Genomic DNA, 27240 nt, shown 5'->3' on the forward strand with positions numbered 1-27240 from the left:
AGAGAAACAGTTTCCTTGTTCCTGAAGAGATGCAAACAACACATGAACGCTCAGGTATTACATTTTACCCTTCTCTATTGATGTTTTTAATATATAGATAAATACAGGTGTAATATATAACAAGCATTTGAATAGTAAATGGGATTCTTTTCAGTTTTTAGTGTTTGAGCAGTAGCTTTTACTTTCATCTTTTTCATTCTCAAAGAACAAATCCAGTGTCTGCAAAAGTGTTGTGAACCATAAAGCTTTTGGTACAAGTATAAACGATAAGAAACGTTATCAGAGCTGTACTACCTTCAGTATGTTGCTCATAGTTTAATCAAAACACTGTTTTGGGTTGTTGATACTGTATAGTGAGAGATTATCTTTATGGGATAATGTACAGATAACAACACAAAATCAAACCATATTAATATTATATTCTTTTATTTAGTTTGCTTCTTTTTTAATAATACAAAACAGTTTATTTTAGAAGTTAAACCAAAAACACCTGAAGGTATAAAACCTGTTCATTTGATTAAACAGGACAAGGAAGGTCACATGGTGTTTGTTGTAAGGAGAACTGCTGCTAGTTCAGTTTACAGTACCTTATAGAATACAGGTTACTCCTAAAGCCTATTTACATTACATGACTTTAAACATCGGCAGATCACTGTGTCATCTGCACTAAATGACTTCATTTTGTGTCTTTTAATTACTGTGGTGTTCACACTACATGACTCTTCATAAACGATTTTCAAGAGGGGTATCTGGGGTGGCACTGGACACCCCTGACATCGAATTGGCCACCCGAAAATTTTATTTGCTGCTTGCAGTTCCTGATGCTGATTGACATCTCATTTGTCGAAAGACGTTTTTGAATTTTGCCAGCAACGCTCAAACTATTTTTACATTAATGACGAGCCGAAGACAAGAGCATGGTTTCAAGTCAGACGAATTATAATAATACATCATTAAATAATATTTGAAATACGTTTTGTCGTTTATTATAAGGTTTGTTTGCTGAGGAACGTTTATTATCCGCTGTGTAAGTTAACAAGGCATCGACAACATTAGTTAACTTAATGAGATTTGAGAGGTCAATTCACTCTTAAGACAGTAAACGCTATATTTCATCTGTGCTAATATTACATGAACATGCATTACATGTATGCAGGGGTGAACTGGCCATCTAGCAGACCGGGCACTTTTCCACTGGGCCGACGTACTTTTTGGGCTGGGCTTCAGTAGTTCACACAAAGACTGCCGCACTGCGAGCACCTGCAGATTTTTTCCCGATCACAGCCCGATCCGTCGGTGAGCTCATTAACTTTCAAATCAGGCTCAACTCAAGCTTAAAATCCTGCAGTGTGAACTAGGCTTGAGCAGCTTTACAGTATCGTAAGATTGTACAATGCCAAATCTGAAACATCACTATGGACAATGACATCTGGGCTTTGCGACACTGTGTTAACATGTGCTCTTCATCAGATTTGTTTATCAAATATTTTAGAACATTGATAATATTAGAAACATTAGAATAGGCCTATATAAGGTTTGCCACACTCCTGCAAGCAGAACATTTATTTGGTTGAATGCATGTTTCTACTTCAACAATCTATCTCGCTCTGTTTATGAATGTGCTCAGTAAAGAGCAGGCATTCACTCAGTGTTGCATTTTTGCAGTGGGTAGGGCGTGGTGACAACATCATAATGTCAGTCTGGTTACTCTAAAGGGTTTTATCTTCTGCTATTGTGATCTACTCCACTAGATGACAGTAACTGGACAAAAAACAGACTGAATTCAGATAAAGACACATTCATGTTTTACAGTACTTCATAAGCAGCTATTTCTATACTTTGTATGTTTTATAACTTTACATTTTCCTCTTTTTTGAAGAAACAGCATATGCATTTTCAACCCTAAATAAATGTGTACGTATGACAATGAACAGTAGAACACACAACACGAGGAGGTTTAGATGTTGGACATGAACACAGAAAAAAGACTCTGTCAGCATCCATCATCAAGGACAGAATGGACAAAAGAGATGGCAAGGGTGAGTGTTTTATGTTTACATTGCTCTTTAAAGGAAACTTTATTTTAGTTAGTTTTACAGGAACCGTTTAAAGAACAGGACTTGTATGTATAAACCTTTTGGAAACAAGACTTGGAAAGTTTTCATATTCAATATGAAGTATTTTTGAATGGTCTGCAGCTTTGATTTTAGATTATTAAAATGTGTTTACACCAAAAAAGCACAAAACTCTCATTTTATATGTCAGTAACTGTAATTGACATTGAGCTGACAGTTTGACTGACAGGCGATTTGGCGAACTGTAATGCCAATATTCTTTACAGTCTCTTATAGGAGTGACACTGACTCAGGATTAAATAGTCGAATCTAAATTTATGAATCTTTTTAATATTCAACTAATACAGTGTTTCCCCTACCATTATATTAGGGGGGCACTCTGCCCTCGCAATGACTTTCCCTGCCCCCCTTGAAGTCAAGTTAAATTTCTGTTTTATTATGAGTTAAATCACAACTTAATAAGCTAGTTAGCGTTTTTACACAACGGCATCCAGGGTGAAATTTAATCTATGTGACCTCATAATATATTTGGGAGCATTTGTGCGACTGCATATTGTTCTTCCCTGCCGCTATATTGGTTCTGTCAATCACTCAAGGCTTTACGCTGTCAGATAACAGAGCTTTTATGACAACAGGTAATGTAAGCGGCTGAAGTTTGAGGAAGACAATGAAAAGAACACGTTTGCAAACCCACCCTAAGTTACAAATAATGGCGCTGATGAGAGCGATCATGTGGTGAATGTTGATACGCCAGCCGAGATCAATCGAGTGTTTTCGGAGAGAGTGCGGAAAGACTCGGAGTGGAATAGCTGTTTAATGGCCTAAATCTCGGTGTGTTGCATTACATGCGCGTCTAGCGCAAATGGCCCCTAAATGTAAAATTGAACATATATTATCGCCAAAGACGCTTGCCTTGAAGTTTAAACTCAAACTGCGGCTCATGAAAAAGAACGGTATTGCGCAGGTGGTCATCCCGAGAATCCTGATCTGCCTGCTTATATATTGGGTCGGCTGACTCGCCTGCTTTTCCACAAACACAGAAAAATGTAAATAAGAGCATAACGAGACTGAGCATTTAAAATGACACAAACTCAAACCAAAACTTTTAAAGAGTAATAGAAGTAAGACTTCCTTTGTTCTGTCCATTCTTTCTTGACATAAGTATTATTTTTCTATTGAGTTACTGATGACTGCTTTGCAGCTTTTAGCTCTAAATTAAATGATTTACTATAATCTTTTGTTTATTTTGAAGCAGAAATAATATTTGTTGATCACATTGACATGCGTATAAAAACAATAGTGCAAAATTAACATTTCTTACTGCAATGCTTTATTTTTGTTTAATGCAAACCTAAAATTTATTTTTCATAATATAACAGTAGGACCTTATATAGCAGATAACTCACATTCAAGGCAGCGTGATCATGAGAAATGTAATTCATTGTTACTATTATTGTCATCTTCGTCATCATTAATATTTTATAATTATTAGACATTTTGGAATTATTGCACAAATATTAAGTCATCACAGAATTAGTTATAGTTGTTTCTGGTTTTTGTTAGTCCTAATTGATGTTTTTAAATACAATAAATCTGTTATAACACAATTTGCAGTGGTGCTCATTTATATTTGGTTGGTGCTCCTAAATTTTTGAAGAGCTATCAATTAAAAGAGTTAGTTTTGAACCCTGTACATGCTTTTCAGCTCTGTCTCATGCTCTCTGACAAATAAAAGTCAACGTAAATTACGTAAATGTTCTGTAAAATATGTAGACAGCATAAACAGGCAGTTAAGAGAGGAAACCAGACACGGCCATTTATAAAGTCTCCCTGCCAGTCCTACCGAAAGAACAAAATTGATAAACATTAAAATATTATTTTTTAATAATTACAAAAAAAAACCCATCAAAATCAAGCCATAGGGTGCAGGAAAAATATGTGCCAAAGGTGAAGGAATTGTTCAAAACTAAAAAAAATAAATAAGGTGTTGAATAGATAAACATTGGGTGATTAAATAAGATAATAATAAAGAGAAACTATCAAAATTACTAAAGTAAAGCTAGTCTTAACTCCAGATACAAATGCTAAACTGGCACAGCAGTGTTTTTAATAGCCAAATGTGCACCCTATTTTGTAAACCTGGCTTAAGTGTGTGCATTGTTTTATTTTTATTTTTACGTCACCCTATACAATATACAATGACCTCATGTCAAGCGTAACAAATTCATCATATAAAAGCACTAAAATATAAACATCATATAAACAACATCAGTTAACAGTATTCAGATATCAAAAGTGTATCTGGAGAGAGGAATATAGTCTGAGCAAAGACACCACTTTCCTTCTTTTAATTGGGTGCCCCAAGCCATTGACTTTCCAAGTACTGAAACAAAAATTACCCGAGTTAAAAAGTGACCTTTTCCATATATAAAATTAAATGTACAATTATATTTTGAAGTGGTTTCAAGCCCTTTGTCCAAAATCTACACGTTTTTTAACCTTGAAAAACGCTAGCTTAATTTAGACCTTTTCAAGGATGATTTGCAGCACCTATAAGAGCTCTGCAGCTTGCATCTCCAACATCATAGGGACACAATTTTTTTTGCTTGGATTTAATTGTTTTGAACTCGCATGAAAAACACAACTGAGACAGATTCCCCAGTTTGCAACAACACACATTGCTTATTCCATGTCATTTTGCATCCCCTGTGGAAATTTGCCTCTATTGACTTTGTATGTAACTGTCACGGATTGGCCAGGCTCTTCCACTAATTTCACACAGCGCCGTTCATCACCTGAGTTTTAATCATGCACAGCTGCACCCTATCACCTTGGCACACAATAAAAGCACACACCTCACACCACTCTTTGTACGGGCTCATTCCTACGAAGCGGACTCAGCGGATACTCTCCACGTATTCACTATCATTTATTTGCCATTCTGATACTTACCTAATCTCTGTTTGTTTTCAGTCTGTCCAGTCTTCCCCGTATCCAGTCAGAGGTGTGTGCATTGTCTTTCTGTCTTCCCTGCAAGTCATCTGGTGTGTGCATTCGGTCTTTCTCATTGCCTATCATCCATCCTGCTAAGGATAGGGACAATAATATCATCTCGGACTTCATTCACATAACCCTTGTTATCCTTCTGTTGCTAATAATAATAAACATTTAATACTACTACTCACCCTGTTTGTCCATCTGCTTCCATAACAGAAGCCCGGACCAAATACAGTTAACGGCATGAGCACTCCTGATCCAATGCAAGAGTTGGTGGACTCATTGAAGAGAGTTTTACTACCATCTGCACCACTTCCCGATGCACCACCAGCAATGAGCACTTCTTCGTCGTCCACCAATTCATCCAGTCCCATGGCTCGACCAGCGCCCTTCTCTGGCGGGGCGGAGGAGTGCAACGGATTTCTATTACAATGTTCTCTCGTATTCACCATGCAACCTGCGTTATACCCTACAGATCGATCTAAGATTGCTTTCATCATATCGCTTCTCTCTGGATCTGCTCTCCGGTGGGCTGAGACCATCTGGCAACAAGCTGGGCGGGTAACTAACTCCATTCAAGTTTTCACTGAATATTTCAAGGAGGTTTTTGGTCTCTCTGATGGAGAGGTAGCAGCTGAAGAACAACTATACCATCTCAAACAAGGAATAATGTCCACACAGTACTATGCCCTTTGGTTCTGTACTCTGGCTGCTGCCAGCGGATGGAATGAACGATCTCTCCTCACTACTTACCGGCTCGGATTGGAACCCAAACTTTGTCTACAGCTAGCAGCACTAGATGATACTATGGGTTTGGAAAAATTTATCCAACTTTCTCTTCGATGTTCTGATTGTATAACAGTATAACCGGAGTGCTTGAGGTACTGGATCTGGGTCATACTGGTAGTATGACCCAGATCCAGTCCCTCAAGCACTCCGGTGTCCTCAAGTACTCCTGTGTCCATCTGAGCCAGTAATCCCTTCAGAACCAGAACCCATGATCATTGAGGCTGGTAGACACACGGCCGCTGAGCGACAGAGGAGGCTGACCCGGGGTCTGTGTATGTACTGTGGTGACGGAGGACATGTCAGGCTGGACTGTCCGCTCTGTCCCATACGCTCCTCGGTGAGTGTGTTCAGTTCTGATATTGAGAAGATGCATCCTCTCACTACCAATGTTCAGTTAACTACCCACTCTTTGTCTGTTTCAACCACCACCCTTATCGACTCTGGGTCAGCTGGGAATTTTATCTCGCATGCCCTCTGTCACCAGGTCCGCACCGAAGCCTTGACGCACATTTACCAGATTCAACCCATAACCAGCAATATCAAATCACAGGCACGTATTAATCGTATATGTGAATACGTCAGTCTCCAAATCAGACTGTTACATACAGAGGAGATACAATTCCTGGTTCTGGAGGGCGCCACCATGGATATCATCCTAGGGCGCCCGTGGCTGGTGAAACATAATCCCATCCTCTCTTGGGGCACAGAAGAGATAAAGAAATGGGGTGAAGGATGTACACCAGGCTGTTTCCCCAATATTCCATTACAAGATTCATAAAAATCTGTCTACGTCAAAACCCCATCGAGAAACGAGCAGTCTAGATTCCTGAAATCTACACTTCTTACAAGGACGTGTTTTGCCCCAAGAGAGCTTCCTACTACCTCCACATCGGCCATGGGACTGTGCCATAGACCTGATTCCAGATGCTCCAATGCCCAGAGGTAGAATCTACCCGTTGTCGCTTCTGGAGACTAAGACCATGGAGGAGTACATTCAGGAGGCTCTGAGTTAGGGGTATATCCGTCCTTCCACTTCACCTGCAGCATCCAGCTTCTTCTTCGTGGCAAAGAAGAATGGAGGGCTGCGGCCATGCATCGATTATAGAATTCTCAACCAAGGTACAGTCAAGTTCCGACATCACCTTCCTCTCGTCCCTGTGGCCCTAGAGCTACTTCAATCCTCCAACGTCTTCACTAAGTTGGACCTCCGCAGCGCATATAACCTGTGGAGAATACGTGAGGGGGACAAATGGAAAACTGCTTTAGTGACCCCTACTGGCCACTACAAATATCTGGTCATGCCCTATGGTCTGGTCAACGCCCCCTCCGTATTCCGAAACTTCATCCATGAAGTCCTCCATCACTTCGTCATTTTATACATAAATGATATCTTGATTTACTCCCAGAGTGAGACTGAATATCGCCACCACATTGCAGAGGTCCTGCAAACCCTCAAACCCTGTATCTCAAAGCTGAAAAATGCTCATTCCATCTACCATCTGTTCAGTTTTGGGATACATCATTGATCATAAAGAGGTTCGTATGGACGAGGGGAAGGTCATTTCCATTGTCTCCTGGCCAGAACCCACAACCATCAAAGAACTTTAACGATTCCTAGGATTTGCAAATTTCTATCGATGCTTTATTCACAACTACAATATCGTCACCGCTCTACTCACCAACCTTCTCAAAAATAAACCCAAAAAATTATCCTGGCCTCCCGACGCCGCTACAGCCTTCCAAAACCTCAAAAAGGCCTTTCCTCAAGCTCCACTTCTGATTCACCCTGATCCAGACTTACCTTCCATGGTATAAGTAGATGCCTTCACCACTGGAGTGGGAGCCATCCTATCTCAGTTACACGGTACTCCCAAGTTACTCCATCCATGTGCCTATTTCTCCTGGAAGCTTAGCCCGGCGGAGAAGAATTATGACATCGGGAATCGAGAACTTCTCGCCATCAAGCTCGCCCTGGAGGAGTGGCAACATTGGTTGGTGGGTGCCAAACATCCCTTCCAGATAATCACAGATCATAAGAATTTACAATATCTCAAAGATGCTAAACGACTCTGTCCTCGCCAGGCCCGCTGGTCATTGTTCTTCTCCAGATTCCATTTCTCCATATTCTATCGGCCAGGATCTAAAAATATCCGAGCAGACGCACTATCCAGAACTGACGATCATCAAGAAACCATTGAAACCCCGGCCAAGATTCTTCCAGATCATATTGCTGTCTGTCCCATCAAATGGTCTGCTCCTCCACCCGTCGCCACTCCTGAACCCAGACCTCCGCCGGGCTGCCCCCCGAATTGGCAGTTTGTTCAGGACAATCAACTGATAGATCTCATCCACTCCACTTATACATCTCTGGGCACTGGGCATCCCAGGGCCAACAATACCCTCTCGCTGCTATCCCAACGCTTTTGGTGGCCGGACATGGCAAAGGATGTGAGGAGGTATGTGCAAGGCTGTGGAGAATGTGCCATGTCAAAGAGTCCTCGCCATCTACCTGCAGGCAAACTCCATCACTTGCCCATCCCGAATCGTCCCTGGTCACACCTAGGAGTAGATTTCATGATGGACCTTCCCTTATCTGACGATAATATCTGCATTTTTGTTAAAGTAGATAGATTCTCAAAATTATGTCGTTTGATTGCCTTGAAAGGTCTTCCCACAGCCCTAGAGACAGCTAAAAGTCTCTTTAACTATGTCTTTCGATGTTTTGGTCTACCAGAAGATATAGTCTCGGATTGAGGTCCCCAATTCATTTTCAGACTATGGAAAGCCTTCTTCAGTTTCCTAGGTGTGACCATCAGCCTCTCGTCTCGCTATCATCCACAAACCTACGGCCAGACGGAGAGGAAGATTCAAGAAGTTGGATGGTTCCTCAGGACCTTCTGTCACGGTCACCAAAATTTCTGGAACCAGTTTCTGGGCTGGGCAGAATACGCCCAGAATTCACTGCGGCAACCTACCACTGGACTCACGCCATTCCAGTGTATTCTGGGATTCCAACCTCCACTTTTTCAGGGATGGTGAACCATCTGATGTACCCGCAGTGGATCACTGGTTTCATGAGAGCTCGAGGGTCTGGGACAAGGCTCATCACCATCTCCAGAGGGCAGTTCGCAGAGCCAAGGAGGTGTCAGACAGGAGGAGGATTGCAGGTCCCGTCTACAATCCTGGGCAGAAGGTTTGGCTCTCAGCTTGCGACTGCCCTCCAAAAAACTTAGTCCCAGATTTGTTGGTCCCTTCACCATCCTGGAACAGGTCAACCCCGTCACCTACAAACTACAACTACCATCCCAGTACAGAATCCACCCCACATTTCACGATTCACTCCTTAAACCCTATCACGAGCCTCTAATTCCCTCCACAGAGCCTGGCCACGAAGAGGAACCCCCTCCCCCACTGAGGCTGGAAGAAGGCTCCATTTATATCGTCAAGGACATTCTACGGTCCCGGCGTCGTGGTGGTCAGCTAGAATACTTCGTTGACTGGGAGGGATATGGACCAGAGGAGAGATTGTGGGTCTCCAGATCAGATATCTTAGATCCGGCACTTATGGAAGAGTTCCACTCTAATCACCCCGAGTTCCCGGCACCTCGTGGAAGAAGTAGACCACCATGGCATCTGAGGTTTAGGCCCTTAGGAGAGGGGTAATGTCACGGATTGGCCAGGCTCTTCCACCAATTTCACACAGCGTCGATCATCACCTGAGTTTTAATTATGCACAACTGCACCCTATCACCTTGGCACACAATAAAAGCACACCTCACACCACTCTTTGTCCGGGCTCGTTCCTACAAAGCGGACTCATAGCGGATACTCTCCACGAATTCACTATCATTTATTTGCCATTCTGATACTTACCTGATCTCTGTTTGTTTCCAGTCCGTCCAGTCTTCCCCGTATCCAGTCAGAGGTGTGTGCGTCTTCTTTCTGTCTTCCCCGCAAGTCATCTGGTGTGTGCATTCGGTCTTCCTCGTTGCCTATCATCCATCCTGCAAAGGATAGGGACAATAATATCATTCCAGACTTCATTCACATAACCCTTGTTATCCTTCTGTTGCTCCGCTGTTAAAATCAACATTTAATACTACTACTCACCCTGTTTGTCTGTCTGCTTCCATAACAGTAACTTTGTCAGACCCCCTAGATTTTTATGATTTTTTTGTGATTTTTTTTTCTTGCAATAAAAATGACAGATTTTGTGGTGGTAATTCCCAGAAATTTGTGGACAATTTTGCGATTAAAAAAATGTAAATATATAAAATTATTATTTGGTCTCTTGTCTTAAAAATATCTAAAACGGTAGGGCCAAAGGAAGGTTGTATAACTTCTAATTTTATTTGTGACCTTACTCTCTCAGAGTTCACTCCCCGAAGCATCTGACATCAAGTACACTCAGGAAATGCGTTAGTGTTTCCCCTACCGCAATACACCTAAAACATGGATTGCCGTAAAACTCGCCAATGGCAGGAAAGCGTTTTCTCTTGTTAAGTGCAGGGAAAGAGTTAAACGAAATCATTTATTGATTTTACGCACATCATTAATACCTGCCATAAGTGTAAAGCACAAATAATGTCCTTCAATTCTGTCACGTTCAGTGGCCACTATCCTTGAACCAATTTCAATATTGAGTACATTTACATGGACACTAATAATTAGATTGTATTGCAATTAAGAAATACTCTGATAAAGATTTGACCATGTAAACATCGTTTTTTGATTATTTTAATTAAATTAAGCTCACATTCAAACTAAACAAAAATGAAATTAGGACATGTGGAGTATGCCAATTTTAGTGGCATAATTGGAGTGCAGTACTGACATGTAAACACCGCATTCAAACTATTACCATCATGTAGGTTTTTTTAATTGCATTTTGCAACAGGATATTCCATACACACACAGCTGTTTGACACTGCACCTTCTGCAACAGTGAAGGAACACAGACACCTGAATGAATTTGTCATATTCTACTAAATCGACACTCCTCCACCAGTGCTGCATCCAATACCTCAGTTTGTCATGCAATAGCGTTGGGTCGGTCTTGAACGTTTTTTTAATTTTGAACAAATCTTTTATGTGACTCAAGAACGATGAGTCCTGTTTGGGAGTGATTTGTTCATTCACGCAATTGCACATTAGTGCAGGTGGAGTAGAAGATAAGTTGAGTTTTCACGTCCTATAATGGGTTTGAGTTGTTTCTTCTTTACATGAGAGACAGAAGCCAGTCATATGCATTTAGAGCAGGAAAAAGATTTAATCCGTTAATTTCTCGAGTCTTCGATTTTGAGTCATCTCTTTACATACTGCCACGTTATGAACAAACAACTCAAAAACCCAAAGACTCGAAAGGTGAACTAATCATGGGTGCTTCCGGCTCAGACTGTAAGCATTAGTTAAACTTTTCATTATTATTTTTATTTACAATTAAAAAATAAAAAAGAGACCAGAGAAGAAATTATATAAGGTTGAACATTGAAAGCCATTTTTATTTTTAGTTTATTTTTATTATTTAAGCTTATATGGGACTGTCAGTGTCAGGTGAATGAACAACTCAAATGTGAAGACATGCCAGAAGAGGTGAGCAGAACTAATCATAAATAAAACAACAGGTCAAAAATGAATCATTATTTTCTCTTTCTTAGTAGTATTGCATTTACATGTAAATCACTCATGCTTTATCTGCGTCTGCTTACTGCACAGGCTGCAAAACAATTCTGCGCATTTACATGTAATGTAATGATTGTGAGAGCGCAGGTGAGACATCATTTATAAGGAGACACTCAAATGCATCACAGGCATTGGTATGCAACGTTGAAAAGTAACATAAAACAATTCTCAAACTCAAATAAATATAATTTGATTGTATGGTTAAGAGTTTGATGTTTTATGAGATTATTTACATTTTTTGCGATTATTTTGCGTTAAAGATTTTTGCAGGATTGCAAACATTTGCAGATTTTTGTTGATTTTGCATTGGATTAAGTGATTGTGGAATCCCAAAAAACTAGGGGGTCTGCTTAGTCTTGTGAATACTTAATTTTATGTTTGGCATGCAACCAGCATAAGACAAATGCTTGTGCTGACTGAGATCACACAACACATTGAGGATACAGAAAAATCACAATCTGATCACAATTGCTGAGAAATAGGCAAAATAATATGTAGTTACATAAAGATTACATTATTATGGCCATATTTAAATATTTTTACCTTTGTTGTTGAATCTGGAGTGCACGTCATTGCACATATGCAGGTAACAGATGTGCGTAAGTAATGGTCTTAAGACGCCAGTGGTGTAGTGGTTAGTGCATCGATGCATGCACTCTGGTGTTCCCGGGAACTCGAGTTCCATTCCCACCTCACGGTCCTATGCTAATCCTTCTCCTCTCTCTGCTCCCCATGTTTTCATGGCAATACTTTCTATCTATCAATTAATGGTAAAAACCCAGATAAAATATTTATATATACATAATATAACTATTATATAATGTGTATTTTATTAAAGGTGCAGTAGGTGATTGTCTTCAGAAACATGTGTTGTTGTGCTGGTTGAAAGTCTCTTCACAGTCCAATAGTAATGATTTCAGTAAATGATCTAAATGTGTTTATATGTATTTTTATATTCTGGGTAAAGCATAAAAATAAAAAATGTTTATCCAATTAAAAAGAGTCGGACCGACATCTCCCTTAATTCCGATAGGCAGGTCAGACTGTCTATTAGCAAATGTAGATTCCAACTTCTGCGCATCTGTTCACGCAGATCCGCCATTAGCGCGTGCCCGTCTGCATCACAAACGCATGCGCGTGAGCGAGATGTCGAGTCAGAGTCGGAGGCGTTGAAGGACAGCCAAGCTCGGGCCAATTACTGTAAAGCCATGCACGGGTATAATTCGCTCTTAAAGCGGCCGCGCGGTCACGAGACGGACCGGATAAATCAAAAGCTGCATTGAAACTTTTGAAAATCCTGAATCAGTATTGGAGTTACTTTAGCAAGCTGGAGGAAGGACCACACCATGGCTGAAGTATTACTGTTAGACAGGTCATGTTCTGTTTTGAAACTATTTTAGTCAGGCTAAGCTTATGTTAGATTACGTTCTGTTATGAATGACTTCTATGCAAAGACGTGTTGTTCAGCCACTGAAATCTCCCGGTGAAAGATTGATGTGATTATTTTCAGTTTCATAAGGTTCTTTGACAGCATCTATAATGTAGATTTATGTTTAGTTTAACAACAAAACATCAGTAAATAGCGCTATTCCGCCTAACCTGCTTTACTGAGCTGAAGTTGCTTGTATATTCACATTGGGTCATTTTTGAACAATGACAGCCTTCCTATACTGTTTACCGCTAACGTTACTCTGAATATTCTCTCTGAAATAGCATGCAAGTGTGGCAAAGTAATACATGTAAATCCTGCACGGTGCTGGCATTAACTAACTGGCGAATGACATGAACTAGTGGGTTGTCTGTCGGCTATTGTGACTCGGTCCGCGCACTCGCGATATCAGGGGGTGTGGCTTTGAATCACAGTCCCTCCCCGCCATCCAAAGATAATATGCTAAGCTGTTAGCATTTTGGCAGATCACCTACTGCAACTTTAACTATGGCTGGATTGTATATTAAACAAGTTATTGCAAGGGTGTTCTTTCTAAATTGGTTATTTTATGCATCAATTCTGCACTTTTGAATTCGGCACAATATGTAATACTGAATCATTTGTTTTATTGTTGTTTTTCTTTACAGTGGAGATTATCCGCAGAAGAAGCAACAGCATGGAACATCCCGATATAAAGATGTCTAAGGCTGGAGCGATCACTGCATCACGTGAGCAGCTGCGAAATTCAGTTCTTCTTTCCCACAATGGCATTTTAATAAGCTCAGCATACTATTAAATAACATTTGTTTGGCTTGCAGAGATTTTAATACAAAAAACGAACTAGCAAAAACAAAACATTTGTGCTTTGTAAAATACACATTGATGTTTACGGAGGACAGCAATGATAATCATTTTACACATAATCTGAAGAGGTTATTCATCACAGATACTCAAATATTTTAGAAGTTGATGAATTGCTGTGTTGTAAGTCCAGCAGCTCTAATCTCTTCACTCCATAAAAATCTAAAGGTGATTTGTTCTAAAAAGCAAAAAAACTATCACATCAAAATGCTCTCTCAGAGGATTACACTCAAGTATTTAAATGTCAATTTAAAGGGTTAAATTAACAGGCTGAACAAGGTTTTCAAACTTCCTTTTACAACCAAAAATGCACTCTGGAGCTCAACTTTTTAAGATTAAGGGTTTTATTTCCTTTAAAATCCAACCTCTTAATACTTTGCTTATCCCCCCGCCCCCCAATTAAAATTAAGGCGACTCGGTGGCGCAGTTGATAGCATGTTGGCCTCACAGCAAGAAGGTCGCTGGTTTGAGCCTCGGCTGGGTCAGTTGGCATTTCTGTGTGGAGTTTGCATGTTCTGTCCGTGTTGGTGTGGGTTTCCTCGGGGTGCTCCGGTTTCCCCCACAAGTCCAAACACATGCGCTATGGGGGAATTGGGTAGGCTAAATTTTCTATAGTGTATGTGTGAATGAGTGTGTGTGGGTTTTTCCCAGTGATGGATTGCGGCTGGAAGGGCATCCGATGCATAGAGCATGTAGTGGATGGGTTGGCAGTTCATTCTGCTGTGGCGACCCCGGATTGACGAAGGGACTAAGCTGAAAAGACAATAAATGAATGTATGTAATTAAATTAATTTGCTTGACCTGCTTTTTTCATAACACTTTATGTGTTTCAGTGAGTGATCTGAGGATTGTTCTGCTGGGGAAGACCTTGTCAGAAAACTGCAGAGTTGGAGATATGATATTAGTAAATAAAGTGTTTAACAGTGAAGCTTCCTCTGATCAAGTGCAGAGGCATAGAAGAATGCACAAGACTGTTATCAACGTTCCTCATCTGCTCCAGCCACATCTCTCAGATGATCAGATCACACAGACAGTCAGAAAGTGTGTGAGTCTGTCTTATCCAGGACCTCATGTGATTGTTCTGCTCCTCCAACATCAGCAGTGTTCAGCAAAAGATTTAGAGCATGTGGAGAAGGTGCTCAACTATTTCTCTTGCAAGGCTTTTGAACACACCATGGTCTTCACAACAGAAGAAGCAGAACGTGTAGAGCTGAGTAAAGTCAATTACTTTATAAAGGAAATTATTAAAAAATGTTTTAACAAACATTACAAACTCACAAAAAACAGCTCATCTGCTGATCTAAGAGAGAAATTAGAGACATTTGTACAAACAAATGGTAGAAGCTATCTCGAATGTAATGAGTTTGAAGATTCAGCAGATTTAGGAGAATCAATGGAGCAACAAGTCATGAAAGTAGGTGAGTCTGAAAATATTTAATGTTCTCAATTAATGGAGATTAATCAAAAGGGTAAAAAAAATCACACTTTGCAAATTCTAGCAAATCGTCACCTCTAAACTGGAAGCTTTAACAAAAATTTTAAATGCTTGAATGTATAATATTCTGATTATGTGATGTACATGTAACCCCTCCTAGTTCGTATATTTTTTTTTATAATGATCACGCGGAAGCAGTTTACCTGAACAAGTTTACTTTATAGTGTTCTCCGAAAAAAAAAAACAGGGCTTCACACAGACAATAAGTGTACCAGGTCTGGTCATAAAAAAAAATCACTCTCAACAGCTCTTGAACAACAAGTGAACTGACAAAATGGCTGGCTGACTCCATCCATTATACCCCCTTTCTCACCTGTAGGTGTCTATTTTTCCCTATGATGTATTACACAGTTTAACAGTGAACATAGGATTTTGATTTAATTAGAACAGATATTTTTAACAAAAACAAGCATTTTGACACCATTCATACTTAATTCACAGTTTCATTTTTCCCTCCGTTACATACACAAACAAGTTAATGGATTTAATAAATCTGATGAGTGGGACAGCAGAGAAGCTGAGTTAGCCGAGTGATGCAATGTGGTGCAGATTTGACACTTGTTACTGTTCACGTCCCACTTAACACAAAAAATATTCAAAATTTAAAAACATAAATCATGACAAATCACAAAAACCATGAAACTATCTTGATCTTTTCCTGAAGTTCATTTTAATGTACAGAATAACATTTTATGATTTATGTTGTTTAATTTTAGGTTGTAAAGAGTTACCTCTGACTCTTGTGCTGTTTGGAAACTCTGCATCAGTCCAGTTTGGACAGGACAACTTTCTGTTTGGAGAAAAACAGTTATTTTTTAATGCAGCAGAAACTTCAAGGATTGTTCCTCTTCAGAGGAAAATAGCTGAATGCTTTGTTAGTGTGATCAACATGACTGACTTACATGAGACTGAACTGTATCCGGACACAATTAATCAATCCATTGATCATCTAGTGAAGGAAAATGAAATCCATTCATTCATCTTTGTTTTGCGACTGGGCCGGCTGACAGATGCTGATAAAACAGGTCTAGAAAGGCTTCAGAGAGTGTTCGGTGAGGAAGTTCTTCAGTTTGTGCTGATTCTCTTCACTTATGAGGCAGAAGAAGAGCGAGCCTCCATTACAGATGATCTGAAGAAAAACCCAGTTCTGGAGCAACTGCTGGAGAAATGTGGAGGACGATACCACACCTGCAATAAGATGATGAACAACCAGTCAGAGATGAGGGAACTGATGAACAAGGTTGAGCATCTGATTAAGGAGAATCAACAGTGCTACAGTGGAGAAATTTACAAAACTAAAACAAGGCAAAACTACTCAAAGAGTAAAAGTGGTAAACAATTACTGTTAGTTATATATTGTTACTGATTCAGTACAATTTATTAACAAGAGATGTGATTTATACATTGCAACAACCATTATTTCAGCATCAAATGTTGTGTTTGTTTAAACAGATGAACTCACAACCTGCAAAGAGAATTCTGAGCATATAACAAGCATGAAGAAAGACACACATGTGGTATGTGAGGACTTAAGCGTGAGTATAGAATAGTTATACAGAACAAAATAATTACATGATCATTTACATTCACAGGGGATAGCTTCGGTGGAAGAAACAAGGCTGGAACAAGACAAAGGAAAGCAAATGAATGAGAAGATAAAGGATCTCTTTAACAGACTTGATCTTCAAGACAGAAAACCTATACTAGCTGCAGATGTTCTTCAGTTAACTGCACATTCATCACAGTCCCACGAGTCTTGTGATGAGAAGAAACTGGTTCAGATTTTTTTCAATAAACTACTGATGATGAACTATAGTGCAAGATACATCACAGTTCATGAAAGCAATGAACAGTATCACATTCAGCGAAGAGACAATAACTCAAGTGCAGAAATGTGTGATTTTTTTAAAGCAATGGGTTTTTCTAGCAAAGAAATATTTCAATCTGAACTCATTCACCCAATGGATGTTCAGATGGCTGTGTTTCATCATGCTGATGGTTTCCTGAAGCAGCTGATGGTCACTAAACTGTCCCAGTGTCAGTTCGCTCTGCCTCTGCTTGTTCCTGATCCAGAAACTCAACAGATTGAGTTTCCTCTCTGGACATTCAGACAAATCAACAAGAGCTGGAAGATCAGAAACACCAACAATGAAACCATCAGTCAAACCCAGCCCATCTACAAGGCACAAACTCCAATGGTGTTTTTCTTCAGGTTTGGCTCTGTGTCTTCATCCAAGTCTCAGCTGATGAACAGTCTGATCAATGACAAACACAACACGTTCTTCCACAGGAACTGCCCAGGCAGCAGCAGATCCAGAGTCCTGATGGATGGAGTGGTGGAGATCGCCTGGTTCTGCCCTTCTGGGAGAAACACAGATACATTTACTGACTGTGTGGCCTTCTGTAATCTACATGGAGATGCAGGAGACCACGAGAAACAGTGGAGGATTCTCACTGAGATGGCCTCAGTCAATGTGCTTCTTCTGCAACAAATAGACAGAAATGTCAGACATGCAGAAAAGATCCAAAACCTCTACAAGGACTCAAAACCACTTATTTGTCTTTTTTCTGAAGATGAATCTGCTGTAACTGAGCATAAAAAAGGGAAATACAAAATTGGTATGAAAGGCAGAAGTCAGTCAGATGTCTCTATAGATCTCAGAAGAGCAATAAATCATTGTCTCTCAGAATCATCCTCCACTTTCAGACTTGAAGATGTGTCCAAACACTTAGACATCAGAGTAGATGAGGAAGATGATGAAGACTGCAGGAGAGGAAGAGCAGCAGCACAGCGGATGATCAGTTTACTGGAGAAGAAAAAACTGACAGAAATCAAAGAATCATTTCTGCCTCATCAGGGGAAACTGTGGCATCAGTGGAGTCAGAAGAACAAAGAGCTACATCGACTCCGAGGAGATGAGATAGAAACCAAAATCAGTAGAAAACAAACAGAGATGATGAAAATTCGTGAAGAGCAGCATGAATCTGAAATGAATTCTTTGATACAGTTGTTTCTTAAACAAATATCAGATGCTACAAATAAGACATATTTTCTAAAATGGCTGGAAATCATCTTGAATGAATGCACTTTAAGTGAGAAAACTCACAAAGACAAACAAGCTGAACTTGAGAGAATATCTGAGGATCTTCAAGCTGCAGCCTTTGGTCTGGAGCACATCATGAGGGAGATCGGTCAGATCTATGAATCATGTTCATCTGTGAAGGAGAACAAGAAAGATCTGCCGGTTCACTTCTCTTCTCTCCCGAGTCTCGCAGCAGAGATGATGATCTCTGGGTTTCCACTGGAGCTGATGGATGGAGATGCTGCTCATGTTCCTCTGGTCTGGATCTCTGCTGTTCTTGATCAACTGGTCCAGAAACTGGGAGACCAGACCAGAGTCTTTGTGCTGTCAGTTTTAGGGCTTCAGAGCTCTGGGAAATCCACCATGCTGAACGCCATGTTTGGACTCCAGTTTGCCGTCAGTGCTGGCAGGTGCACCAGAGGAGCTTTCATGCAGCTGGTCAAAGTGTCTGAGGAGATGAAAACACAACAAAAGCTTAAGTTTGACTATTTAATGGTTGTTGATACTGAGGGTCTTCGTGCTCTAGAACTGGATGGAAGATCAGCAAGACGCCATGATAATGAATTGGCCACATTTGTTGTTGGTCTTGGAAATCTGACATTAATCAACATCTTCGGAGAAAACCCATCTGAGATGCAGGACGTTCTTCAGATTGTGGTGCAGGCCTTCATGAGGATGAAGAAGGTGAAACTGGATCCCATCTGTTTGTTTGTTCATCAGAATGTTTCAGATGTCACAGCTGGAGAGAAAAATGAGGAAGGAAGGAGACGACTGCAGAAAACTCTCAATGAGATGACAAAACATGCTGCAGAAGAGGAGGTTTATGATGCTGAACATTTCAGTGACGTAATTAGATTTGATATAGAGAAAGATGTGAAGTATTTTGCTCAGCTCTGGGAGGGCAGTCCACCAATGGCTCCACCAAACCCAAACTACTGTGAGAATATTCAAGAACTAAAAGATACAATTATAACTCATGCATCAAAATCAGATGGAATGGTTCTAACACATTTTAAGGATCGCATCAATGATCTTTGGAAGGCTTTACTGAATGAACAGTTTGTCTTCAGCTTCAGGAATTCGCTGGAGATTTCAGCCTACAGAAAACTGGAGACTGAATACAGCAAGTGGTCCTGGAGTCTCCGCAGTGCCATGATGGAAATTGAGAACAAACTACAGAACAAAATAGAAAATGAAGCAATTCATGAGGTTGTGGAAACTGATCTTGAAAGGGAACTGAAGGAGACAAGTGAAGAAGTGGAAAAATCAATGACAGAATATTTTGACAGAGACCCAGATGCAGATATACTGATTCAGTGGAAAATGACATTTGAAATCAAAATCAAAGATGTTCAAGAAAATATTGTGAAAGAAACAAAGAGGAAATTAAATTACATTCATCAGCAACAAGACATGAAGAAAGAGATTGATGCTCAGAGGACACATCATGAAAACACTCTTCTTGAAATGAGTAACAAATATGCATTAAAACTTAAAGAAAAAACAAATGATGAGGAAACACTGAAGAAAGAGTTTGATTTGTTCTGGAAACAATACGTGAAAACAATCATTAGAGATACTCCTCCAATCAAAGACATTGATATAATGAGAGATGTAAGAAACATCCTTAGAGACATTTATGAAAGTACTCCTGTAGATCATTGGAGGGAGAGCAGTGACATGTTCACCATTCCAGATTATTCTCAGCATGTTATTTTAAAAAAGGAGTTCAAAGAATCTTCATATAATTTATCCGATACTCAAACATTTTCTTCGAGAGGCAAAATAAAATCCTTTGTCGAAGATGTTGCCCAGCACACAGACAAAATTATTCAGTCATTTAACATTTCAAGGATTGGCTACAACAACAGCGTCATTCAACAACTCATAGATTACATCAAGACAAGACTAACAGAACATGAGAAAGGACCAGCTGAATATGTGTTCAAGAAAGAATTCTTTGTGGATTTAGTTGATTCCATCTGTAAAAGAGCAAACAAGATGATCACTGACCAACAAAGTCTGTTTAAAGAAGCCAATGATCCTCAAATATATGTTCAGAAGAAGAGAGAGGAGTACTATAGCATTTTCCAAAAACACTGTCATGGAGCAAATTCAGCTGTTATTTTTGGTGAGATCTTCTGTCAGAAACTGAAGGAGCCCATTGAGCAGAGCGTCTACAAGAAAACTGCCAGAGATTTAGCAGATGAAATCATGAAAAACTGTAAATCACTGAATGGAAACAGATCAAATCTGGAGAAACACATCCTGAAGACACTGGCAGAGGAGGAGGACTTTGACAAATACATGAACTACATTCACAATCCCAGGGGCCACTTTGAGAGTTTCATCAGAGATGAAGTCAGTCGCTACATCAGAGATAAGTTCAGCATCAGTGTTTTACCCAAGATGAAGGAGAACATTAAACTCCTGCAGCAGAAGATCATGAACGCAGCACATCAATCTACTGAACATGTTCAAGTCAACAGTGGAGATGTTGGTTTGTGGTTGAAGAGTTTCACACAGCAGCTCTCAGATCAGCTGATCTTCTCTGAAAAACACCTCAGTGGAGTCAAACATGATGATGTTGATGTAAACCTCTTAGATGTGGTAAACAAAGAGCTCCCTACGATAATGTCAGACATCAGCAAACGATTCAGCTCTAAAACCTTTCCAGTGAATCTGGACAATAAAGATAGACCAGATGAGCTTCTGATTGATCACTTCTGTCAGTGCTGTTGGGTTCAGTGTCCGTTCTGTGGAGCCACCTGCACAAACACCATAGAAAACCATCCTGGCGATCACAGTGTTTCCTTTCATCTTAACATTTCACTAAACGGGATACATTATCACAATACAACAATCTTGTCTCCTCTTATCTGTACATCAGCAGTAGGCAAAAGCAATCTGTATTTCTATCCAGTTTTATCAAACGATAAAATCCCCTGGGAAGACTACAGAAGAGCAGGAGGAGTTTTTGCAGACTGGAGCATCACTCCTGATTTGTCTGAACTGCCCTACTGGAAGTGGTTTGTGTGCCGATTCCAGAAAGATCTGGAGAAAAAGTATGAAAAAACATTCGAAGGGAGTGGTAAGATTCCAGATGAGTGGAGAAAATACACAAAGCAGGATGCTACTGACGGTTTGGACAAATACATTTGAAATATCACAAATTCAAGGACCAGAAGTTTACATTTTAGACAATTCTGAAATCAGCTAAACTTCACTCTACTGAATGGATCAGACATTGAAGAAATGAAAAGCTTCCCAATATGCTAATCTGATTCAAGAGATTCTTACTATTGATACATTTGTAGTTACCTATATATTTTGGATTAACACTTACAGGTCTTCTATTTTACCCCTTTTACAAGATGTAAGATAAGTCTTTGGTGTCTCCAGAATGTGTGTGTAAAGTTTCAGCTTGAAATATCCAACAGATCATTTATTATACCCTGCTGAATTTAGGAATTTTAGAGTAAAATTGCATTGAAACTGCTGCCTGTGTCTTTAAATTCAAATGAGCTGGTTCTCCCCACCTCTCACCTTTCTCCTATATGTATCTGCTACTACTATGTCAGGTCACACAAAACAGTCGCGAATGAAGCAGATATTCAGGTCACCAAGTAAGTTCAATTAATGTATTTGTTGTGGAGTTTATTAAAACCTTTCTTCAATGATGAGTCACACAAGTGCCATTGCAAAGTTCGCAGTATGCACACACAGACATGTATCTTTGCACCATTAGTGCATGTCTAATTGAGACAAATATGACAGGATACAAGTTAATAAATACTGTTATTTACACTGCTATATCCATTATACTACTGTACAAAATAAACCAGATTTAACTTCCACAAACCGGGACTTCGGTTGTTTGTCTTCTGTCACAGCTGTAGTGAATCCAGTGGTTTACGTTAAAAATTACCAAGTAATTTTACTGTCTTTTCTTTATTACAAATATGCACTGATTTAAAAACATTTTAAACAAAGGGTTGAACAGATCTTTTAATCCCAGTTGCTTTGCACAAGTCCTGTCTTGTGAATAGGTTCATACAAGTTACTATTGAGATATGTTCATATGTGTCTATCAATCAATTTGGTGGGTGGGGAAACCACATTCCTACATCACATTGTAGTTAGCCTCAAAGTTGCAGGGATTAGAATCCTATTTGAATTTCAGGAAATTTAGAAAAATAGATTTAAAGAGCACCTATGATGAAAATCGTATTGGGGTGATTTAAAGACAATAAGTATTTTTTTAAAGGATTCAAGTCCCTCCCATTTTGAGGCCCACCGCAATTTGACATAGGGGTGTGGTTTCCCTGCCCACCAAATTTATTGACAGCTGCGTATTAACATGTCTCCGTAATAACGAGTATGATCAAATCAACAAAACAGGATGCGTGCAAAGCAACTGGGATTTAAAAATCTGTTCAGCTCTCTGTGATCATCAATCATCATCAAATGTGATCAAGAATGAGTTTTACAAGTTTAAAACGAGTTTAAAACTGCATGTTTGTAATGAATTACAGCGATTTACCTCAACTTTACTCATAACCTGTTACACCCTCTGCTTGTTCCTGCTCCACCAATCACCGCTCTCCCTCACAAACCACCTCTCTCCAATCCCATGAACCATCACCAGCCTTCTAATTACCTGCACCTGTTCCCCCTTATCAAGGACACTATAAATACCTACCTCATTCTTTTACTCATCAGCCGGTATTGAAGTCGGATGGTTGTCTTGATCTTCGTCTTCTCTTCTTCCATGGATGTTCCTTATGTGCCTTCGGATCCTTTATCCACTGATCAAGGGAAGTAATTACTCTTATATGTTGTTTACGTAAAGATCTACCTTTACCTGATGAACTGTTTGTCTGTTTACTCAACTTCTGATGTTACCAAGAACAAATTGTGAGTGAGTTTGCTAACATCAGTTGTTTACCTTATGAGCTGTTAAAGAAGATCGCTAACAGACGTAACACCACTCTCCTGCTTCCTCACTTAGATTCAGTGCCTTGTTTTGAATAATACTCATAAAAGATAACCATCTTTGTCTCTCGTCTATCAGCGTGACGGAATACCGGCCCTGAAGAAAAACAACACGGTCATGGAAGCTAACGCCGTGCTAAGTGGAAGCGCTCCGGACCCATTTGCTGGTATGGTCCATATTGGGTTGTGGCTGGAAAAGCATCTGCTGCAAAAAAACATGCTGAAATAGTTGGCAGTTCATTCCGCTGTGGCAACTCCTAATAAATAAGGGACTAAGGCAAAGGAAAATAAATGAATGATAGTGTATATTTTAGAACTCAACAAATATCTTTATTGACAGTATACAGAAATTAAATTGAGATTAAAGTTTGTATTTATTTATTTAATATATATGGCTTTTGTGTTTTATAAAATAGGAGGTAGTGGGCCACTCTAGCCCAATATGCCAGGGCCGATTTCTTTTTTTTTTTTTCCCCAGTCCAGCCCTGCTCACCATCCATAAATATACGCTGCAGTTCAGACTACTCACTGCCAGTAGTGGGTGGAATCAAGTCGCCCTCCTAGCAGCTTACCGAAAGGGACTAAAACCTCAGATTCGTAAACAACTGGTCATTTATGATGATAATGCCATTTAAGTAACCTTCATAAAAAAGACTATCAGCGTATCGCAACATCCATCTGCCTGGTCATTTCCCACATCTTTTAACCCAATGTTACCCCCCAGTGTTCCATTACCACCGCCGGTAGCCGAAGAGCCTATGATCATGGATTCATACCATTTATAATCCTCCAAATGTCAACAGCGGATACGCAACCAGCTCTGCCTGTACTGTTTGGAATCCACTCACTTCATCTCAGCCTGCCCAGTTCATCTGCCTTGCCTAATTGTGAGTAAGGTTACGCTCACACCCTCTGTATCTCATATGCCACATATGCAAGCAGAATTGTGAACTCCCGCACAAAAGGATATGTCCCCTTTCCCATCCTGAGCAAGAGGCGTTGAATTCTTACATTGATGAGGCTCTCCATCAAGGGTTCATCAGACCATCCACCTCTCCATCTGCATCCAGCTTCTTCTTTGTGTATATTAAGAACAGAGGATTAAGGTCCATTTTTGATTGTTGAGTGCTGAACACTGACATTGTGAAGTTTGCTTACCTGCTACCACTGGTTCCTGCTTCTCTGAAGAAGCTCAGAAAAACATGTATCTTCAGTAAGCTCAATTATCGCATCGCCTAGAATTTGATTCGTATCCTCCGGCCATTATGAATATCAGGTCATGCTCTATGGCCTAGCAAACAGTCTTTCCATTTCCAGAATTAATGAATGAAATCTTCAGAGACTTCCTCCATTGTTTCACGATAGTCTATATCGATGATATCCTGATCTATTCCCGTAACTTAAAAGAACATCAGTCTCATGTACAGGTCTTTTATTGTCTCCGAGAAAATCAACTCTTCCTCAAAGCCGAAAAGTGTGAATTCCATAAAACCAACATCTCCTTCCTCAGATACTTGATCACTGCCGAAGGGGTCAGTCTGGAACAAGGCAAAGTGGACGCCGTCTCTCAGTGGGAAACACAGAAGACCATCAAAGGGCTACAACGATTTCTGGGCTTCGCCAACTTCTGTAGACGGTTCATAAAGAACTACAGCATCCTTTCCGCTCCTTTGACTTTGCTTCTAAAAGGCGGACAATGTATTCTCACCCGGACCCCTGAAGTGCATCATGCTTTTGCCAAACTGAAGACCATTTTCACCACAGCACCCATTCTTCGTCATCCGGACCCTTCAATGCCTTTCACGGTCAAAGTAGATGCAGCTGGTGCCGGAGTAGGCGCCATACTCTCCTAATGGTCTGGTGAACCCAAAGTTCTTCATTCGTGTGTGTACTATTTAACGAGACGAGGGATAAAACATGAGCAGTCAAACAGGTCTGGTTTAACAACCCGGAGGGTGGTTTATTCACAGTGCAAGGTAATGAGGTGAGGGAAGGGTAGCTGTGCAGGTATGCGTCCTTTGGCTGGGTGTTGTGGAAAATCCTCTGGGCTGATGAAAATTTGGATAGGTGAAAGCAATCTTAGGTGGCGGTCTAGCCACTGCTATCTGCTGGGGAAAACAGAGAAAGAAGCATTAGCGTGTCTTCCTTGGAGTGATCAAGCCCTGTCTGTGTCTTCTCTTTCTCTGTTTATATGCTCCAGTCCTAATGCGCTGCAGGTGGCGATCGGTGCTGATGAGGTAACAGGTGTTGGTAGTTTGTACTTGTGGCGACGCTGCATTGGACCACTCGCCACAACTACTACATGGAATTAACACCTGCGAACAAAATTATGACATCGGGGACCACAAGCTTTTGGCCATCAAGCTTGCACTTGAGGAATGGCGACATTGGCTTGAAGGAGCTCAATGTCCTTTCATTGTTATCACGGACCATAAAAATCTCCAGTATCTTCGAGATGTTAAACACCTCAATGCCCGTCAAGCTCGCTGGTCCTTATTCTTCGCATAATTCCACTTTAATATCACCTATCAGCCTGACCACAAGAATGTAATAGCTGAATTTCTCTCTCGGATGTACTCGCCTGATCATAACCATGATTCTCCTGAACATATCCTATCACCTTCTGTCTTTATCGCTCCCATTATGTGACAACTGGATGCAGATATCCACTCAGCCACAATAGAGGAGCCAGCTCCCCCTGAACTCCCTCAAGGCCTCCTCTATGTGCCTACCAGGTATCGTAATCTGCTCCTGGATAGTACGCACACATCCCTTGGCTCAGGACATCCTGGCAGCAGCATCCCTCTCGCTCCTCACACAGAAGTATTGGTAGCCCAAAATGACCCATGATGTCCCCCAGTATGTTAAGGGTTGCTCGGTCTGTGCCATCACAACGACACATCGCCACCTGCCTGAAGGTAAACGGCAACCATTGCCCGCTGACCCTGAACTCACTTAGAAATTGACTTTGCCACCAATCTGCCTCCATCACAAGGGTATATCACCAGTCTTGTAGTAGTTGGTCGATTTTCAAAGTAATGCAAACTAATCCCTCTAAAAAAAACTCCCTACAGCTCTGGAAACAGCAAAAGCGGTTTTCTAACATGTCTTCTGGAATTATGGGCTCCCAGAGGATATTGTATCGGATAGAGGACCGGAGTTCATTTTCAGGGTCTGGTGGGTGTTCTTCTGGTTACCACCCGCAGACAAACGGACAGACCAAGTGTAAAATCCAGGAGATTTTACTGTACCTCTGATTGTACTGCAACAGTCACCAGAACACCTGGAGCAAGTATCTACCATGGGCTGAGTATGGACAAAATTCCCTTCGTCAAACCTCTACTGGCCTAACCCCCTTCCAATGTGTCCTAGGTTATCAGCCATCCTTGTTTTCCTGGACAGGGGAAACTTCGGAAGTGCCCGCAGTGGATTAATGGTTCCAAGAGAGCGAGAGGTTATGGGACTTAGAGCATATCCATCTTCATGGGGCAGTGAGGAAGTATACCACCAACGCAGATCGTCACCGCCTACCGAATCCTACCTACCAATCAGGGGATAAGGTATGGCTTTCCACCAGAGACATCTGCCTCCACTAAAGTTGAGTCCCCGCTACCTTGGACCATTCACCGTACACTCACAGATCAACCCCGTCACTTATGATCTCAACCTACCACCACACTACAAAATATCACCATCTTTGCCTGTATCACACCTTAAACCCTTCGTCTGTTTGTGTGTGTGTGTGTGTTCGTGCGTAAACTTTGTAATTGTGTGTGACTCATTGTTTCAAAAAGGCTTGAATTAACTCTCCAACAAAAATATTAAATAAGCATT

At 40.5% G+C, this 27240-nt stretch overlaps 1 protein-coding gene and 1 long non-coding RNA gene across 4 annotated transcripts; one reads left to right on the forward strand and one right to left on the reverse strand.

Annotated features, from left to right (window-relative positions):
• LOC103910189 (interferon-induced very large GTPase 1) lies at positions 1-22086 on the forward strand. 2 transcript variants are annotated; one of them, XM_017354893.4, is made up of 7 exons: positions 1-54; positions 1880-2039; positions 13620-13700; positions 14667-15251; positions 16045-16659; positions 16781-16845; positions 16921-22086. In XM_017354893.4, exons 2-7 carry the CDS (start codon positions 2018-2020, stop codon positions 21571-21573), a joined length of 6021 nt encoding a protein of 2006 aa, XP_017210382.1. In that variant the 5' UTR covers positions 1-54; positions 1880-2017; the 3' UTR covers positions 21574-22086. The 2 variants fall into 2 exon arrangements, with proteins under 2 accessions (XP_017210382.1, XP_021330483.1); XM_021474808.3 differs by lacking the exons at positions 1-54; positions 1880-2039 and having other exon boundaries at positions 13475-13700.
• On the reverse strand, positions 13782-27181 carry LOC141381100 (uncharacterized). Of its 2 annotated transcripts, XR_012400718.1 has the most exons (5): positions 24565-27130; positions 23114-24482; positions 16231-16516; positions 16060-16118; positions 13782-14586 (listed from the first exon to the last, which is right to left on the reverse strand). It is a non-coding gene; the product is annotated as an uncharacterized lncRNA (long non-coding RNA). The 2 variants fall into 2 exon arrangements; XR_012400717.1 differs by lacking the exon at positions 13782-14586 and having other exon boundaries at positions 15471-16118; positions 23114-24479; positions 24565-27181.
• Positions 27182-27240: the final 59 nt, after the last annotated feature.

This window comes from Danio rerio, chromosome 3 (genome assembly GCF_049306965.1).
Source record: "Danio rerio strain Tuebingen ecotype United States chromosome 3, GRCz12tu, whole genome shotgun sequence".
Taxonomy (NCBI): Eukaryota; Metazoa; Chordata; class Actinopteri; order Cypriniformes; family Danionidae; genus Danio; species Danio rerio.

What these genes read in the sequence shown, in the direction of transcription:
- LOC103910189 (XM_021474808.3), top strand. Translation starts at nt 13,541, where the DNA reads ATGCATCAATTCTGCACTTTTGAATTCGGCACAATATGTAATACTGAA. An exon ending in TGGAGCGATCACTGCATCAC is followed by an intron (nt 13,701 to 14,666) that starts GTGAGCAGCTGC and finishes TATGTGTTTCAG; the next exon opens with TGAGTGATCTGAGGATTGTT. An exon ending in GCAACAAGTCATGAAAGTAG is followed by an intron (nt 15,252 to 16,044) that starts GTGAGTCTGAAA and finishes GTTTAATTTTAG; the next exon opens with GTTGTAAAGAGTTACCTCTG.